We start from the raw sequence: 16,880 nt of genomic DNA, 5'->3' as shown, positions 1-16,880 counted from the left end.
ACCCTTCTTGCCCTTTTCCGCCCATGTGGTCCCTGCACAGACCCCGCCCCCATTCAACACTTGTCCGCCCAGGTGAGCATCAGGGGCTCTCTGTTGTCGTCAGTTTTCGTTTCTGGGCACTTGCAACTACCTCTCTGAGGACTGACCTCCCAAGATTATTCAGTGAAGGACTTTCAGAGGAGGCCACACCCTTTCAGTGAAACCCACTTGATTTTACAAAGGTCTGCCACCGTTTACAATCCCGTTACATCCAAATCACTGACTCGCAGACCAAAAGAAAATCAGTTTTACCTAGTGACATCCAAGGCCATGTTCTGCAATGTCATGGTATTCTGTGCAGTAAGTTCTGTTTCCCCCACGATATTCTTTGTCTCTGTGGGTTCTGTGTAAGCCTGACACTACACTGGTGTTGGCCCCGTCCCCTCATTCCGCTGCCCTGGCTGTGAAGGCTGAGTTCTGCACTCTCAGCTCGGCTGCTAACATTCAGCACTGAAGGCAAGCTGGAGCTAGACAGGTGCCCATTTTGGAATCGGATTAACTGGCCCCATGAAGATTAGCGATGTTTAGCTTATTGATGTAACCCTCTTGTTCCTTGTGCCTAATTAAGGGAGTTTCTTTAAAGTGCCATTTTAAGAAAATAAGTGATGGCTAATGATTGTTGAGCTTTGACTTCGACCTGGATTAACTCCTACAAACGCTCTCATCAGCTGGTCCTTTTACTGCCCCCCTCCCCCATTACAGGTGAGGGAACTGAGGCACATAGCAGGGAAAGTGGTGGGGCTGGTATTTAAGCCAGTGTGCCCTAGAGCCTGTATTTTGATCCTTTACATTGTCTTTCTGTTAAAGTTCATTCCGAATAGTCAGCAGTATGTATTTTCTCAGCCAGTCTGCTTAGGCTGTGTAATTACATGATGCTGATTTGGGGATACGTATTACACGTATTTATGGCCTTTCCTTCCCACCGCATTAACTCCTACCCCAGCCGTAGGACAACTAGGGTGTTGTACATGGGGGATGAATAGTACTCTAATCCGTGCAGGCATTGGATTAAAGATCTGCAGCTTTATGCTCTATATAAAAAGTAGGGGATGGTGGAATCCTTGGGTAAGATGTTGTTGGCTCTTTGCCATGACACTGAGCCGGCTGCATGAGCTGTTGACCAAGCTGGGGCATTCTGTATTTGATATGTCTTCTCGGCTGTGAAATGAAATTAGGGATGGGAGAATGATTATCTTAAGAGTTTAGAAAAAGTGTGACAGTCCCAATGTTTGCGCTTTAATATTTGAAACCAAGCAACTTTGTTTCAGGAGCATAATCTGAAAACTTTCCATAGTTTCTTGCTTTACACATCCAGCTACATGCTCCTGTTCATTTTCCTTTTGTTTTTAAATATTCATAGCACCCTGGAGTCACGAAGGTATGATTATCCCAACAGGGATCCATAGGGTTCAAATATTTTTCTCTAATTAAAATCCCTTCCAAGAGAATGACTTTGGGCCCCAAAAGCTATATCATTCAGATAAACAATTTCTGTGAATCTCCAGATTAATTTGTAAAAGTTTACTTTGCTCTTTTGCAGGGCTATATTCGACAGTGTCGCAAGCACACGGGAATGTTCACTGTTGCACAACTAGCCACCATTTTTGGAAACATTGAGGATATTTACAAATTCCAAAGAAAGTTCCTGAAAGACCTTGAGAAACAGTACAATAAAGAGGAACCTCATTTAAGTGAAATAGGATCCTGCTTTCTTCAACACGTATGTCACCTGTTACTTTGTATTAATAGCATCCGGTTAAATAATTTTGAAATGTTTCTCCACTCTAGAAAGGAGCCCTTTTTGTTCTGTTTTGTTCTTGCTTTGTTTGCTGGATTAATCTCCCAGGGAATGGAGGTGTCAGCTGTAAATTAAGTTGCTGGGCTTATATGGTTAATGTTGACCTAAATACCTCAAGATTTCAAAATCTTCCTACTTTTATGCAGTTTTAAGGGTTTCGGGAGGTTGTATTTGGAGTAACTTCTCATAATACCTATTAAGTGACTGTTGTATGTTAAGCATAGTTTCCAGAGTTTGCTTATACTAGCTTCTGTAGTGCTATGGAGAAGGTATGATTACTTAAGCCATCTTCCACGTGTAGAAACTATATCCCAGAGGGTAACTGACCCGAGGTCACACCTGAGTAAGGGGCAGGTGTGGATTCAGACCGAGCGTGTGGCTCTGGGACCCTGCCTGGGACGCCAAAACTGCCTCAGAACAGTCTTGAGATGATGACAAGCTTGTAACTGGGGATCGACTGCCCGTGTTTAATACTAACGGATTTCAGAGGAAGGAGACTTTATTCCCAGCCCAAATGGGTGTCATCGTTGGAACAGTAACAGCAGTGACAACAGCTCCCTCCTCAGGAGGCATCGCTGGGTACTGACCCCAGTGACTACAGAGGCAGTAGGAACCAAAGCAGACCCTCGGGGTGGGGGGGGGTTTAAACAGCTGAAAATGATGCTGTGGTGGCCCCACGAGTGCACCAGTCCTGTTTGGCCAGAGCAGAAGGTTCTGAGAGAAAGGCTGCAGAGGTCAGTGAAGGTCAGGTTGCAGGGGGGCAGGTCCTGGTGAAGGTGGAGCCTCTGGGTTTTGTGGGCCTTGCCTGGTCCTGGACGACTGGAGAGTCTAGCTGAGGGATGAGGTGTTGCTGCTTCTGGGCAGAGGGGGCTGGGGGCCAGGGTAGGGGTGGTTGCAGTGGGGATGCAGAAAGACAGCGATGCTGTCGCGGGGGTTTTTGAGAACCAGCTGACAAAACTGGTCTTGGGGAACATCGAAAAGCAGCAGTCGGAACCGCCTGCAGGATGTTGGGTCTCAAAGAATTGATGGGTAGGTTAGGAAGACCTGTCTTACAGGGGAATTGGAGTCTGGTGGGAGACGTGTTGAGCACGGACAAGTATAAACCGTGGGGCAGGACCCAGGCTGAAGGGCACACAGCTGTGGGCAGGGTAGACGGCTGTGAGCCGGCAGCCTGGCCACCGTGGAAGCCGGGGGAAGCCCACGACACTTGCACAGGGGGACTGGCAGGGCGGTGGCAGCCTTGAAGTGAGAAGCAGAGGAGAAAGGAAGTGAGCCAGGGGCTTTCGATCGGAGGTCGGAGGGGACACGCGTGTGGAAGCCGGGTGGTAGGATGTTAAGGACAGGACTTGTAGTGAGGGGAGCAGGTGATGGCTTTGAATCCTCACTCCTTGGTCACGGTCACTACCACGTTTATCAGTGTAAGTAGAGAGGACGAGGGGGAGAGAGTTGGACTCACGAATAGTGCCTGTCTTTTCCTTAGAGCAGAGCTCGGGCGGGCAGTGGTGGCAGAGGGAGCCGCTATCCCAGGGAAGCCGAGTCCTAGGGCTACCACCCCACAAAGATAACCCCTCCTCCTACCCTCACCCTTCCAGCCACTCCCGCCCCCTGGTCTGTACGGGGCCCCTCCCTCCAGAGAAGATGTCATGGCCCAGAGCCGGCCCATAACCTGACGCAGCTGTGCTTCCCCTTCCCAGCAAGAGGGCTTTGCCATCTATTCCGAGTACTGTAACAACCATCCGGGCGCCTGTGCGGAGCTGTCCAACCTGATGAAGCAGGGCAGGTACAGACACTTCTTTGAAGCCTGCCGCCTGCTCCAACAGATGATTGACATCGCCATCGACGGGTTCCTGCTGACGCCGGTGCAGAAGATCTGCAAGTACCCTCTGCAGCTGGCCGAGCTGCTCAAGTACACCACGCAGGAGCACAGGTGAGAGAGGCGCGCGCCGCTGGTGGATGCTCGCGGCACCCGCCCCGCACCCTGGCTCCTGGGGCGGGCGCTCAGAGCTTGACAGAGTGGCGCTGACGGGTGGGCTTAGGTGTCCTCTTGACACTCTCAGCATCATGGAAGAAATTGTCACCTTGCTTAGAATGTTCAAGATTATGAGGCCTTGAAGCAGGGTCATTGAAGAGGGTCCAGGGTATCCATTCCTAGAGATGCTAAAAAGTTATGAATGATTCTTAAACTGTGTCATGAGCACACAGGGGTTTGTATCGTGCTGTTGGTCCTTCAAACTGGTGTCTGAGTCACACATCCTCTTTTGTAGCTACTCAGTAGTTAATAAGAACAATTTTTAGAAGACACCAGCGTGAATAGTCGGCTTCCAGTCCTACAGCAGCTCGCCCTCAGGGCAGCATCATGTAGAGCAACAAGAAGTCACTTTACAGAGCATGAGGACTCCCGAAGTTTAAACTTCTGAAAGAGTGGGGAATCTCAAGGATACAGAGTAGTGTGTAGGGTTAGCTTGCCGAAGCATCCGCCGAGGTCCTGTCCAGCTCTAAGCCCTTTCTTAAAGATTTATTTATTTTAAAGAAAGAGAGAGCACACGTGGAGCAGGGGGAAGGGCAAAGGGAGAGAGAGAGAATCTCCAAGCAGACTGTGCTGAGTGCAGAGCCTGATGCAGGGCTCGATCTCACAACCCTGAGATCATGACCTGAGCCCAAACCAGGAGTCGGACACTCAACTGCCTGAGCCACCCAGGTGCCCCCGAGACCTTTCTTGCCCAACCCGGGTGCTTGCTCCATCTCCGTGATCCGTTCCACCCCATCCCCTTGTGCTTGGAGCACGGGGCTTCTCATCATGGTTTCCTGAATACTCCATTTCCTTGTAGGACTTGCTTTGTCCTTAACTAAGTTCTAGGAGATCCAAAAAGTTATCCATTGCTTACTTAATAACAACTCCCTGTTTTCCTACATGTGCAGAATAAAGTATAACCATGCTGTGATTTTTTGGAAGATCTCACCCATTCAGTGTTGGAATGGGCATGCCATTCTATGCCATTCCCCGAGACGTGCACGTCCCTACTGTGTGGTGCCTTTAGGTGGCACTGGTTGGGTCATTGCTGTGTTCTCACCAGGCCAGAACTGGAATGCCTGTAGGCAGGGTTTTAGGATAAAGCTTACTGTTTTAGGTAAGAATCAAGCCTCACCTGTGACCTCTGTGTCACTGGTACAAAGCTTTCAGTGCACCTGCAGCCCATGAACGGATGATCTCAGAAGGTTCTAGTATGGGGGAGGTGGGGAACAGGATTGTAGCCAGAGGAAATTTGCTGTGCCAAACCACAACAGTTGTGAGTTTTAACAGCTAAGTGTTGCCCTGAGAACAGTCAGATTATCCATGGCGGCGCCTGGCCCTGCAGGGTGTGCAGAACGGAGCATTCTTCCATCCTGTCTGCTGCCAGACTCCTGTGGAGACACGGGGCTTGCAAAAGGAATCTTTTTTGCAATTAGATTGGAAGCTGGAAGGAGAAAAAGAGCTAGGTTACCAAACAGTAGACCGTAGATGTGGATGTTAGTATAAAGAATAAAGATTAAAAGAGTAAGAGAAAGGAGTTCACTGAAATAGATAAAAGGGAAGAGAGCTATATATATATATATATTTTCTTTTTCTGTTAGAAAAATCAGAAAACTTGAGTGCAAGGAAAATAGCAAAGTCAAGAGAGCCACAAATTTGCAGAAAATGTTAAACAAAGAATAAAAACACACCGTGATGAGGAACTGGAAAAAATATGTAAGAGAATAAGAAGCAGAGACATCTTGACAGACATAGGCAAGCAGATTGGTACATTCCAAGGTGGGCAAGGTGTGGCCAGGAGTCTATACATCATCCTTCAGCAGTTAATTCTTCTCTTTTAAGGGCATTTTTCACTATGAGGCATTTGCATATTTTGGCTATTTTCCAAAAAAAAAAAAAATCCTTTTAAAGGAAATGACAGAAAGCCATTTCCTTGTCTTCAGGAAAACAAAACAAATTTTTTTTCCCCAGAAAACCATTATACTCTGCCTCTTTTCTAGAATTGACAAAATCTTGTAGGAAAAAATGTACCGTTATTTTGTGCACTTTCTTCATTGCTGCAGGCCTGGGGTGGGTGGTTGCTGCATTATTTTGGCAGCCCCCTTGTGTCTGTTTTGTTCTTCCTTTGTGCTCTGCGGGTCAGTATGAATAGGCCTGTCTGGAGGCAGCGGGGTCTGAGTGGCGGGGAATGCCCGGGACTTCCCAGGGCTGAGCTCTTTGTGCGTGGTAAATAGACAATAGAACCCGCTTCCAGGGCTTGCTTTCCTTGCTGCGCAGGGGATCTGATTCAGCGCTACTGAGATCCAAAGGCTCTATCTCAGAAGACACAGGAAAGTGCTGGAAAGTAAAGAATTCAGTTCATTAGCTGGATTATTGGTTTACATGTCCCCAGATGATTAACGCTGAGCAAGACCTGAATGTCCGACTTCCCAGTTCGAGCCACGCTCTGCTCTAGTCTGTGTGGCGATTGGCACCACAGTTTGTGTTCCTGGTACCTACAGTTTTAAAGGCTAGGGAACAAGAGCCTGGTTCGATCTGACTGGAGCATGTGGAAGCAGCAGAAACGATGGTCCGTCAGTGAGCTGAATATGGTGTCAGCACTGACGGAATGCACCATGTTGAGCCTCTGTGGCTTGTGTCCTCTTTGTGTCCTTACTTGAACACCATAGAAGATGAGACTCAGAGCAAATAATTACTCTTGAGAATCGTTAGGGATTATTAAAGTACTTTATATAGCAAAACTGGCTATGTCAGTCATAAAGACTGTCCTTTCTTTCTTAATGAAAATAATCCATCGTCACTGTGACTAAAACTTACGTCTTGGGGCATTCACTTTCATTCATTGTGATTTCTGGGAAATGAATGAAAACATTCTTATTCCGAAGAATTCTGGATTGCATTCGGTCAGTTCCCTTAACCTGTGGAGGCTGTGGTCTATTCATGGAGGAACAAGAAAAAGGCGACAATGGCCGTTATTTAAATGCTACCTCATCTAGACCGTGAGTGTACAAATCCAGGACGGAGTATGTTACTTCGTTAGTCCTGCTTTGGGAGTTTCAGGTTCTATGGTTAAAATGACGCTCCTACTTTACAGTGATTACAGCAACATAAAGGCAGCCTATGAAGCCATGAAGAACGTAGCCTGTCTGATCAACGAGCGCAAGCGCAGGCTGGAAAGCATCGACAAGATAGCGCGGTGGCAGGTGTCCATTGTAGGCTGGGAGGTAAGTGAGCGCCCCTCCCCACACCTTCCCCGCCACCCAGAGCCCTCCCTCCCTCTGGCGCTCTGGTCTAGGTTGATGACGTACTGTGACATCCTGTGATTGATACTTTAGATTCTTGGCTTTAATGGTCTATATATTTTGAAGCAGTTGGTTGAACTGAACAGTCAGCTACTTTACCAGTAACTCACTTCCACCAAAAAATCACTCTGAAGAGTGTATGTAAGTAATTCATTGTTGACGCTCTGTCTCTCCTGCTAGAAATCATGCTCCATCAGAGCAACTAGAGAACATTTTCAAAATATTATTTATTTATTTGAGAGCGAGAGCTAGTGGGGGGTGGGGAAAGGCAGAGGGAGAGAGTCTTAGACTTTGAGTGAGTGGGGGGTGGGACACGGGGCTCTATCTCACGACCCTGAGATCATGACCTGAGCTGAAACCAAGGGTAGGACACTTAACTGACTGTGCCACCTGGGAGACCATTTAAAATACAAGTAGTGTGGTAGGAGTATGGACTCTGGACTCACACTGCCTTGTTTGAATTGGGTATCGTCTGGGCAAGATTAAGATTTTCATCCTTAAGATGGGGTTGAAAATATGAGGTACTTCATAGAGCTCTCGTGAGGATTATGTAAGACGGTGGCAAATGTACTGCTTGGCACGAGCTGTCATGATGGTCCAGCGTGCATATGTGCCCACACACGCACACACATTTGTTTATAAGAACGACGACGATTGTGTTTACCACATGCCTGGCACTGGTGTAAGCCATTTTTATATGTGAACTCGTTTAATCTTTTCAATATTCCTGTGAGGAAGGAGCTACTGTTGCCCCATTTAACAGATAGGGGAATGGGAACATGGCAAGGTTAAGTGGCTTGTTCGAACGACTAATGATGTTCCAATTGTTTTCAGACCAACCACAATTCATCATACATTAAACTAATTGGTCAGAACTCACTGTCCCTAAGGATTAAGAAAGTTTGGACTGAGAAGTTAGGTTTTTAACTAAAGTAGATTATGGCAGTGAACGTTGGAAAGAAATACTTCTATTCCGGGGGCCATAGAGCCTTCTGGAGCTTGGACGGGCCCTCAGACATCACTGCATTTAACTCTCTTACTTTGTAGGTAAAGAATCTGGGGCACAGAATTGCTCTAAGCAAGCAAGTAGAAGAACTATTCTGGAGTCAAGCTTTTTTGCCTCCACAAAATACTGTGTATAACTGGGATTGAAGAAGGATAAAATCTTATAAATCAAAAGCCAGTCTCATACCAAATACCACACAGTTATATTGGGTTAGACCCAACCTAATACTGTAAAGATGTTTTTTCCTTGTGTTCTTGGACCACAGGGATTGGGGCACCAACCCCCCCAACACGGTCAGAAATCCGTGTGTAACTCTACTCTCCCAGAACTTAACTGCTCCTAGCTCACTGTTGACCAGAGCCTTACTGATAACGTAATAGATTAACACACATTTGGTATGTTGTATGTATTATATGCTGTATTCTTACAGTAAAGTAAGCCAGAGGAAAAAATGTTATTAGGAAAATCATAAGGAAGAGGAAATACATTTACAGTTACTTAGGGGATAATTTATTGTCAGAAATTTACCAACACCTTGCTGGCAATTTGCTGTCTGGTCTTTTGTTTCCAAGATCCTTAGCTAGTTATGATTCTGGGAGCCGCTATACATACCAGACTCGAAAGCCAGAGCCCCCGAGTCTGTAGCACTCAAGTCCCCCCACATAGAAAACCTCCTTGGGGGGCGCCTGGGTGGCTCAGTCGTTAAGCATCTGCCTTTGGTTCAGGGCGTGATCCCAGGTCCCTGGGATCGAGCCACACATCAGGCTCCTCTGCTGGGAGCCTGCTTCTTCCTCTCCCACTCCCCCTGCTTGTGTTCCCTCTCTTGCTGGCTGTGTCTCTTTCTGTCAAATAAAAAAATAAAATCTTAAAAAAAAAAAAAAAAAGAAAGAAAGCCTCCTCGGTGTCCTTGTTCTCAAAGGAGCAGCCACTTCAGACTGGCTGGAGTCCATACATCCAGCACGTTTATCACTAGTCCTTCCTTGTAAGGAGGACCCATCAGATAACACAGAGGCACTGTAACATAATCCCGCTGAGTAGGAAATAAAGCAAAGAAGTTTCACACACCAGGAGACGAACCACTCAAGATGTGAGTGACCTTTTTAGCCCTGCAGACCTGGGAACGGGTCTCCTGTAACTGGAAAGTCGGAGAAAGACTGGGTCAGGACTTGGTCTTGTATCCGTGACACATTCTCAAGGAATCCGAGTGGGAAGGTCTTAAAATGTGTGTTCATCCTTGCAGGGGCTGGATATCCTAGACCGAAGTTCCGAACTGATCCATTCTGGGGAACTGACCAGAATCACCAAGCACGGCAAGAGCCAGCAGCGGACGTTCTTCCTGTTTGACCACCAGCTGGTGTCGTGCAAGAAGGACCTGCTGCGTAGGGACGTGCTCTACTACCGAGGCCGCACGGACATGGATGGGGTGGAGCTTGTGGACCTGGAGGACGGCCGGGACAAGGACTGGAACCTCAACGTGAGGAACGCGTTCAAGCTCGTCAGCAAAACCACCGACGAAGTTCATCTGTTCTGTGCCAAAAAGCAAGAGGACAAGGCGCGGTGGCTGCAGGCCTGTGGGGATGAAAGGCGGCGCGTGCAGGAGGACCGCGAGATGGGTGAGCAGCGCTCCGTCTTCCGACCTCAGGCGCCCGCGGCCCCAGAGGCCAGCTCTTGCCAGCTGTCTCCCAGAGTGAAATGGCCCCCTGGAAGAAAGAAGCAGGATCTTTCAAATCCCAAATACAGCTGACCCTTGAATAATGCAGGGGTTAGGGCGCCAACCCCCCCACATGGTCAGAAATCTATGTGTAACTCTTGACTCCCCCAAAACTTAGCTCCTCTTTAGCCCACTGTTGACCAGAAGCCTTACCAATAACATAGTCCATTAACACACATCTGCCGTGTTGTATGTATTATATGCGGCATTCTTACAATAAAATGAGCCAGAGAAAAAATGTTATTAAGGAAATCATAAGGAAGAGGAAATACATTTACAGTACTGCCCTGTATTTATCGAGAAAACCCCACGTATACGTGGACCCATGCCGCTCAACCCCATGTTGCTCAAGGGTCAGCTGTGCTTCTCAACTTGCTGCAGGACAGCCTGTGACGGACAGAGTTCCTACAGGCAGTGTTTGGTCAGTTGTCTGTGTGTTGATATTCACAGCACCCCACTGCACCTGTTAACGTGTCCTGCGTGGGAGGATGTCATCCCAGTGTCCATCCTGTGGCAGTCCTTGCTGCTCCTCCACTTATAATCTTTTCAGCCTCTTACAGTTCCTCAAGGAATAAGGATTTTGCTACGGGTTGTGTTGAACACCTCAAGGGTTAACGTGGGTTATGGTTCTAGTTTTACTCTGTAATGGTGTCACTTGTTTCTTATTTTTTTTAAATTTTACTTAAATGCGGTTAATTAATATATAGTATACTATTAGTTTCAGGGGTAGAATGTGTGATTCATCAGTTGCATATAACACCCAGTGCTCATCACATCATGTGCCCTCCTTAATACCCATCAGCCAGTTACCCCTTCCCCCCACCCACCTCCCCTCCCGCAGCCCTCAGTTTGTTTCCTTGGTTAAGAGTCTCTTACGGTTTATCTCCCTCTCCGATTTCATCTTATTTTATTTTTCCTTACCTTCCCCTATGATCCTTTGTTTTGTTTCTTAAATTCCACAAATGAGTGAAATCATATGATAATTGTCTTTCTCTGATTGACTTATTTCAGCTGTTTTGAATGTTTATTATGTCTGTTCCTAAATGCAGGAATGGAAATTTCAGAAAATCAAAAGAAACTCGCCATGTTAAATGCTCAAAAGGCGGGACATGGAAAGTCAAAAGGTAAGTTTTGAAGAAGGCTTCATCTCTTTATCTCCTTCATGTGTATCAGTATTGGAATTAAAATTGGGGAGCATGTCTGAAGTCGTTAGCACACTGATGACCAGCTCTCAACAAAGAAGAGACGTATGGGTGAAACTCAAAATGATAGGTTCCCCCTCCACAACCAGATGGGCGGTTTAGAATAATCTGCATTTGGCTTTGAGTGTGAGTGTGCTTGAGTATTTGCCTGCATTTGAGCACGAGCCTGTAAGATGTGTTCTGAACTGGTACCACAGTGCTTCTGCACCTCCCCTTCCTGAGGGAGGGAGTGCTGGCCGCCTTCCTCGGGCCGGCCGGCTCCCCAGTCCGAGGCAAACCAGCAGCTCCTGCGGGTTGTGGGCGCACATGAAGGAGAAACCTCCAGCCCCAAACTGCTCATCAGTGCGGCTACGTCCTAGTGTAGGTAAGAGAAAAGGGTCTAAAAGTCCAGTACGTCAGGAAATGAGCTGAAAAGAAGACACACTAGCTTATTTAGAGCAAGGACTCCCTGCCCTCCATGCACGTTAGAAATGCCTGAGCAGCTGCTGAAGGTGACCTGCGCTCAGGTCACGCCCCCAGTCTCCTGGTGTGCAAACAAAGATTTTTTTACAGCTCCAGTAATACACGTGATCTCACCCAACAGGAATAAAATAATAAGAGTTTTTATTCCAAAAATCTTTCTTATATTCTTAGAAGCTTTTCTTCAGATTGACTTCCTACTCTAAAAACAATTTATCCTCTGAAATGTGTCCCATTCAGGATTTTCATAACTGGAAGTACAAAAACAAGACCCAGTTAAGCCCAGGGTGGTGATGTGCCATCAGCTGAGGGCCAGGAAGAATTCATGACTAAAATAACCCTTAGCGTTCCCATTTCCCTGTTCCCTCCGCTCCAAGGCAGAAATCCCCCCTACTAAGTGATAAATACTTTTGCGGCAAAAAACCTCCTATTTTGTTCTTTTTTTTGCATCTCCACTTCAATGGCAGGTGACCAGTAGATATCCATTTGTTAGAATGTATTAGTTTGTGTCCGTGTCTTCCAGGAGTCACTGGCTCAGCAACTAGGCACCCGAATGGAAGGAACGCGGATGGTGGTGGGTGGTCCCCTGCCAGGCACTTTTTTTTTTTTTAAAGATTTTATTTATTCGACAGAGATAGAGACAGCCATCGAGAGAGGGAACACAAGTAGGGGGAGTGGGACAGGAAGAAGCAGGCTCATAGCGGAGGAGCCTGATGTGGGGCCCGATCCCATAATGCCGGGATCACACCCTGAGCCGAAGGCAGACGCTTAACTGCTGTGCCACCCAGGCGCCCCCTGCCAGGCACTTCTCACCAGGCAGGCCAGGAGAGCCTCGCGGCAGATCAGGGCGGGGGTGCTTTCAGAACGGAGTCCTGGCTCCTTCTAAGACCCACGTGCTTTCCTCCTGTTACACTGACTTTTGCAGTTAGCTTTTGATCCTGGAGCTCATTGTCATAGGCCTTTCTCATCACCTCTGCGCAGGTTTAAAACACATATCCCAATGAAACATTTTGATTAAGCGATTCGGTTCCGGGACCCTGTTCTAAGCTAGCTCCCTTAATTCTCATAGCACCTGGTAGGTGCTGTTATGATGGCTCCTGGATGTACTTTGGGTTCCTATGAATTAAGAATCAGCTAAGAACTCAGGTCTTGGAGCTTTTTTTCCTTTTCGGCTAACAAGTGACGCTGGGTCCATGTTCCGCCCTTCTCCCCTCTCGAGTTAGGCTACAGCGGATGCCCCGTGGCCCCGCCGCACCAGAGCTTGCACCCCCTCCACCAGCGCCACGTCACCGTGCCCACCAGCGTCCCCCAGCAGCAGGTGTTTGCCCTGGCAGAACCCAAGAGGAAGCCGTCTCTCTTCTGGCACACATTCAACAAACTCACTCCTTTCAAGAAATGAAAATGGGAGGCCACACTTTTGTCCAGGTGTCTGTAAGGAGGAGAACCATTTCTGTTTCTCATGTGCTGAACCCAGTACTGAAAACTTCTTTTGGGGATCGATGAAGAATAGGAGGTCTTGGATGCGACCCAGTGCCTCTGAAGACCCAGCTCCTCCTTGGGAGACGGAGGTCATGACGCATGGCCCTGATGTCCGCGAGACCCCTCTGTGACCTGTGCCAAGATGGCTGGGCCGCGGCAAGGTGACCTGCTGTGCGGTGAAGCCGAGCAGTGACCCCAGGGGGCATCGCTGATAACAGGCACGCTCTGCTGCCGTTCCTGAGGAGGGACTTCATTACAGTGCCACTTTGCATGTGGATTCGAAGGGGACAGTTGTGATGGGGCTGGTACGGTTGTGTCGCGCCAGCATGGGCAAGCTGTTCCTGTCTTCCCCAGTATTAGGGGAGTTAGCGCTGCAGTGCAGATGGCCCTGGTGGCCCTCCGGTGTTGTCTGACTTGTCACCAAGTGGTAGTGCAGGCTTCCTCTGGTGAGGTGCGTCCCCTACAGGCTGGAGGGAGAAGCACGATGAAGCCCTCCCGTGGCACACCGTCGGGACTTCAGCAGCCTGAAGATGAGGCTGCTTTCCAGGGAGAAAGCGCAGAATCCTACCACGGGGTGGATTTGTCCTTCTCGAGTCAGGTCCCTTCCCGCCAGTGTGTGTGCAGCATGTGACTCCCAGGCAGAAATCACACCTACTTGCACGTAGAGACCTAAGGAACGAATCAGACCTACCCATTTGCAGTATAAAAACCCATTTACTGTAATTTCCTGAGAAACGAAATACGCACATGCAGCCGTGGAAAGGCACTCTCAGAGCAGCAGTGTGCTCTCCCCATCCGTTGTTCTGGCGTCCCCACCGGTTAGGTTACAGTGACCTGAACATTCCACCGAGAAAACCTGTGGTTCAGAGCAGCCCACCTTCCTCAGGATTCGAAGCCGACTTTGTTGCATAAAGCCCAAACAGCAGTGCTAACCGCGCCCTTACTAACCTGTCAGGAGGGTTCTGAAGATTCATTCTTTATTAAGAGACCTTAACAAAAACACAGCTAGACTCAGACGTGGCAGTCTTTTCTAACGAGGGCCATGTGAGCTGATTCCTGGCATTAGTGATCTCCTTGTCTTTGTCTATATATTGATGCAAATAACTTTTAAATATGTCTGGAGAAGACAAGTTCTGCAAGGGAGAGGCCATTTAAATGTACTTGGTGCACTGGACGGGGGGTATTGTGGTCCACACTTTGGTTTTCTGTGTGAGAATCCCCTTTTCGTAGGCTCCTCTCAGAAAGTCCTGTTTTCCATTAGGCCCGTGCTGGAGAATAAACAAACCTGTAACGTCCTAGACAGAGGTGGAACCTGTGCCTCCAAGTGTCTGGTCCCTCCTTCCCCCTCCCAGCCTCCCCCCTACCCAGGGCCGGTCCCGAAGGAGGTGACATCGCGCATCAAGAAGACATAATCCTGGACGTCTGAGTGGGCCTTGGAGCATTATCTGGAAATGTTGTCCGGTCTGCCACGGTGATGTGCTCACTTGTACTTAGGATTGCTGCAAGGTCGGGCTGCCTTGGGGTCAACAACCGAGTGTACGAGCGTATGCGTGTGTGTGTGTGTGTGTGTGTGTGTGTAGACACACATGTTGTTTCTTTTTTGGATAGACCTCTCGATTTTAGTTGCATTTATAAAACTGACCTTTTTTACTAAGAAAATGTAATGATCTATTTTGAAAACTACACTTAAAATGCTTTTTGTGGACCCCTCAGCAGTAACTATAGGGGTCTCTGTGCTAAACGGAGTTGTTTGTATACACAATTTTGAATAGTTTTTTTTTTAATATAAGAAAATTAGGGAAGAAAAGAGAACTATTTGCTTGTGTTACATTTTCAGTGAGGATTCAGTTCAAGTAAAGAACCACTTAATGGGCTTCCATTTACTAATGTTTCTTAATGCGCAGTGAAGTGCTTTAAGTGCCGTGACCGGTCCTGCTGTATTTCCCATCCAAGCCCTAACTTTGGCTTGCCGCCTGCCCCTCCATGGACTCTCCAGAAACAGCAGGAAGCTCGGGTACCAGCACCGGCACTGCCCCCGAGAGCTCGGTGCGGTGTGAGCGGTCAGTCCATCAAATACCCTTCCTGAGTAGATCCTGCTTGGCCTTCTCTGGTGATTTTGAAAAACGAGAAAAATTTTTGAAAAGGTAGAATGCCTTTCACTTCTTTTAAATCTATTTATCTAGCTTGAGTTTTATTACCAAACGTGTGAGCTCAATAAAGAACAGGTGGCTCAAGTATTCTAATTTTAGGTTTGCCCCACTTTCCTTCTTGACGTGAGTCCTGTGTTCCACTTGGAAAGAACACAAGAGAAATAAACCAAGAGCCCCCAAATGGATTTTGTATGGATTTCGTTGGGAATCTTGCTTTCTCCCTCTTTGTCTCATTTTAACCCCACATTGCCTAATATGAATGCCCCCACAACACACACTCTCTCTCTCTCACAAAGAGAGCAAGACACTGTGACAAATCTCACCTAATTTATTATCTATGTTTCAGAATCTGTTGGAAGACAGTTGAATTGGCCTTGGCCTTGGGTCAAAAGCAACCCTCTCGATTTTCATCATACCTTAAAGGCACAACCACCTTGCAGTAAATCGTAAACAGTCATAAAATGGAATATTTGTAAAATCTTAGAGAAATCGCTTTCTTCATCTTTGGCCTGCAAGTAAGCAAAAGACGGGCAGCAATGTGCCAGAGCTTTCCTGGGGTCCCTTCTTCCTAGTTTTATTTTCAGTAGATCTCCCCTTTTCCCCTGGTAGATCTGATTTTGTCGTTGAAAATGTTTCACCCCCATCTCCATGCTATTTCTGAATATTGTTGTGCCTTTTTATACCTAATCCAGACGAAGACCGGCTCCATGCCTGTTCAGAAAATCCCCTCAATCCTACATCGCTGTTGTCTAGACACAAAGCAGAAATGCATTTAATTCAAACTTTGTTTCACAATAGAAATCTTTTGCAAAAGCCATGATCCAGCATTTATCTGCTGGAAAACTCTCCATGCCCAAATTGCTGATATTTCTCAGTACACATCAACTTAGTTATGTAGCCAGAATAGAACAGCTGGATTCCTTGGAGTTAAGGAGAAAATTGCTGTCTTGTTATTTTATGGAAGAGGGGAGATGCAGCTCTGTCCCTCATAGGACAGCACTAACAAGTGTGGATACACGTCCTTCCGATGGCTGACAGGCCAGGGACGCTGGACACAAATCGGCTGGGTCAAGCTGCCCAAAAACGTTGGTCCCTAGAAGCTTAACCTACACATGTTCTCATTAAAATTCCACTTGGCTCATGCTGTTATTCTCAGGATGCATGCAGTGAAAGTAGAGATCAAACGGTTTTGAGAAGAATTAAGTAGCAACTATCCGATTTTAGAAGGAAAAGCCCAGAAGCTTACATAATTTGATGCAAATGTTTTTAGCTACAACACACTTAACATTATCGTCCTTAGTCATCTCCTAGGCATTGACGTTTGTATTTAGAAAATACTGCCCTTTAACGGTTCTGTAATTTAATAATTGGTCTTTTCTGTAAATATTAGCATCGGTTGTGTTTGATTTACCTATTTTGCAGGCTTTTAGTAACCTTTTCCTTGAATTTAACGCAACATCGAGACAATGTTAAGTCACGTGACAGCTTCCAAACTGATGAATTCGCTGTTGACAGCTGAAGTATGTTGTACAAGACTGCTATAACTTCACATGTGTTTCTGTTGAATGAAGTTTTTGTAAAAAAAAAATATATTATTTACAATGTTATTTGAATGATTTCTTGTAAATGCTGTGAATCTATACTTGTTTTGTATATTAAAGTTAATTTGCCAAACTCGTTCCAGTAAAGCATCGGAGTAGTAAGATAAGACATAATAGATACA

General features: G+C 46.9%; 1 protein-coding gene across 12 annotated transcripts in view; it reads left to right on the top strand.

Annotated features, from left to right (window-relative positions):
• The window catches only part of SPATA13 (spermatogenesis associated 13), a 328,178-nt gene extending 311,347 nt beyond the window's left edge, over positions 1-16,831 (top strand). For 11 of the 12 annotated variants that reach the window (XM_034664992.1, XM_034664989.1, XM_034664988.1 and 8 more), the window contains 6 exons: positions 1,580-1,759; positions 3,532-3,764; positions 6,943-7,072; positions 9,397-9,769; positions 10,917-10,991; positions 12,752-16,745. In XM_034664992.1, coding sequence (XP_034520883.1) covers positions 1,580-1,759; positions 3,532-3,764; positions 6,943-7,072; positions 9,397-9,769; positions 10,917-10,991; positions 12,752-12,927 — 1,167 coding nt within the window. In that variant the 3' untranslated portion in view covers positions 12,928-16,745. Of the gene's footprint in view, positions 1-1,579; positions 1,760-3,531; positions 3,765-6,942; positions 7,073-9,396; positions 9,770-10,916; positions 10,992-12,751 lie in introns of all 12 variants that reach the window. The other variant, XM_011226801.3, reaches the window with a different exon arrangement.
• The last annotated feature ends 49 nt before the right edge of the window (positions 16,832-16,880 follow it).

The sequence above is a fragment of the Ailuropoda melanoleuca genome, chromosome 7, assembly GCF_002007445.2.
Source record: "Ailuropoda melanoleuca isolate Jingjing chromosome 7, ASM200744v2, whole genome shotgun sequence".
Taxonomy (NCBI): domain Eukaryota; kingdom Metazoa; phylum Chordata; class Mammalia; order Carnivora; family Ursidae; genus Ailuropoda; species Ailuropoda melanoleuca.
Note: the sequence above shows the minus strand (reverse complement) of the source record. Positions and strands in the feature narration are given on the sequence as shown.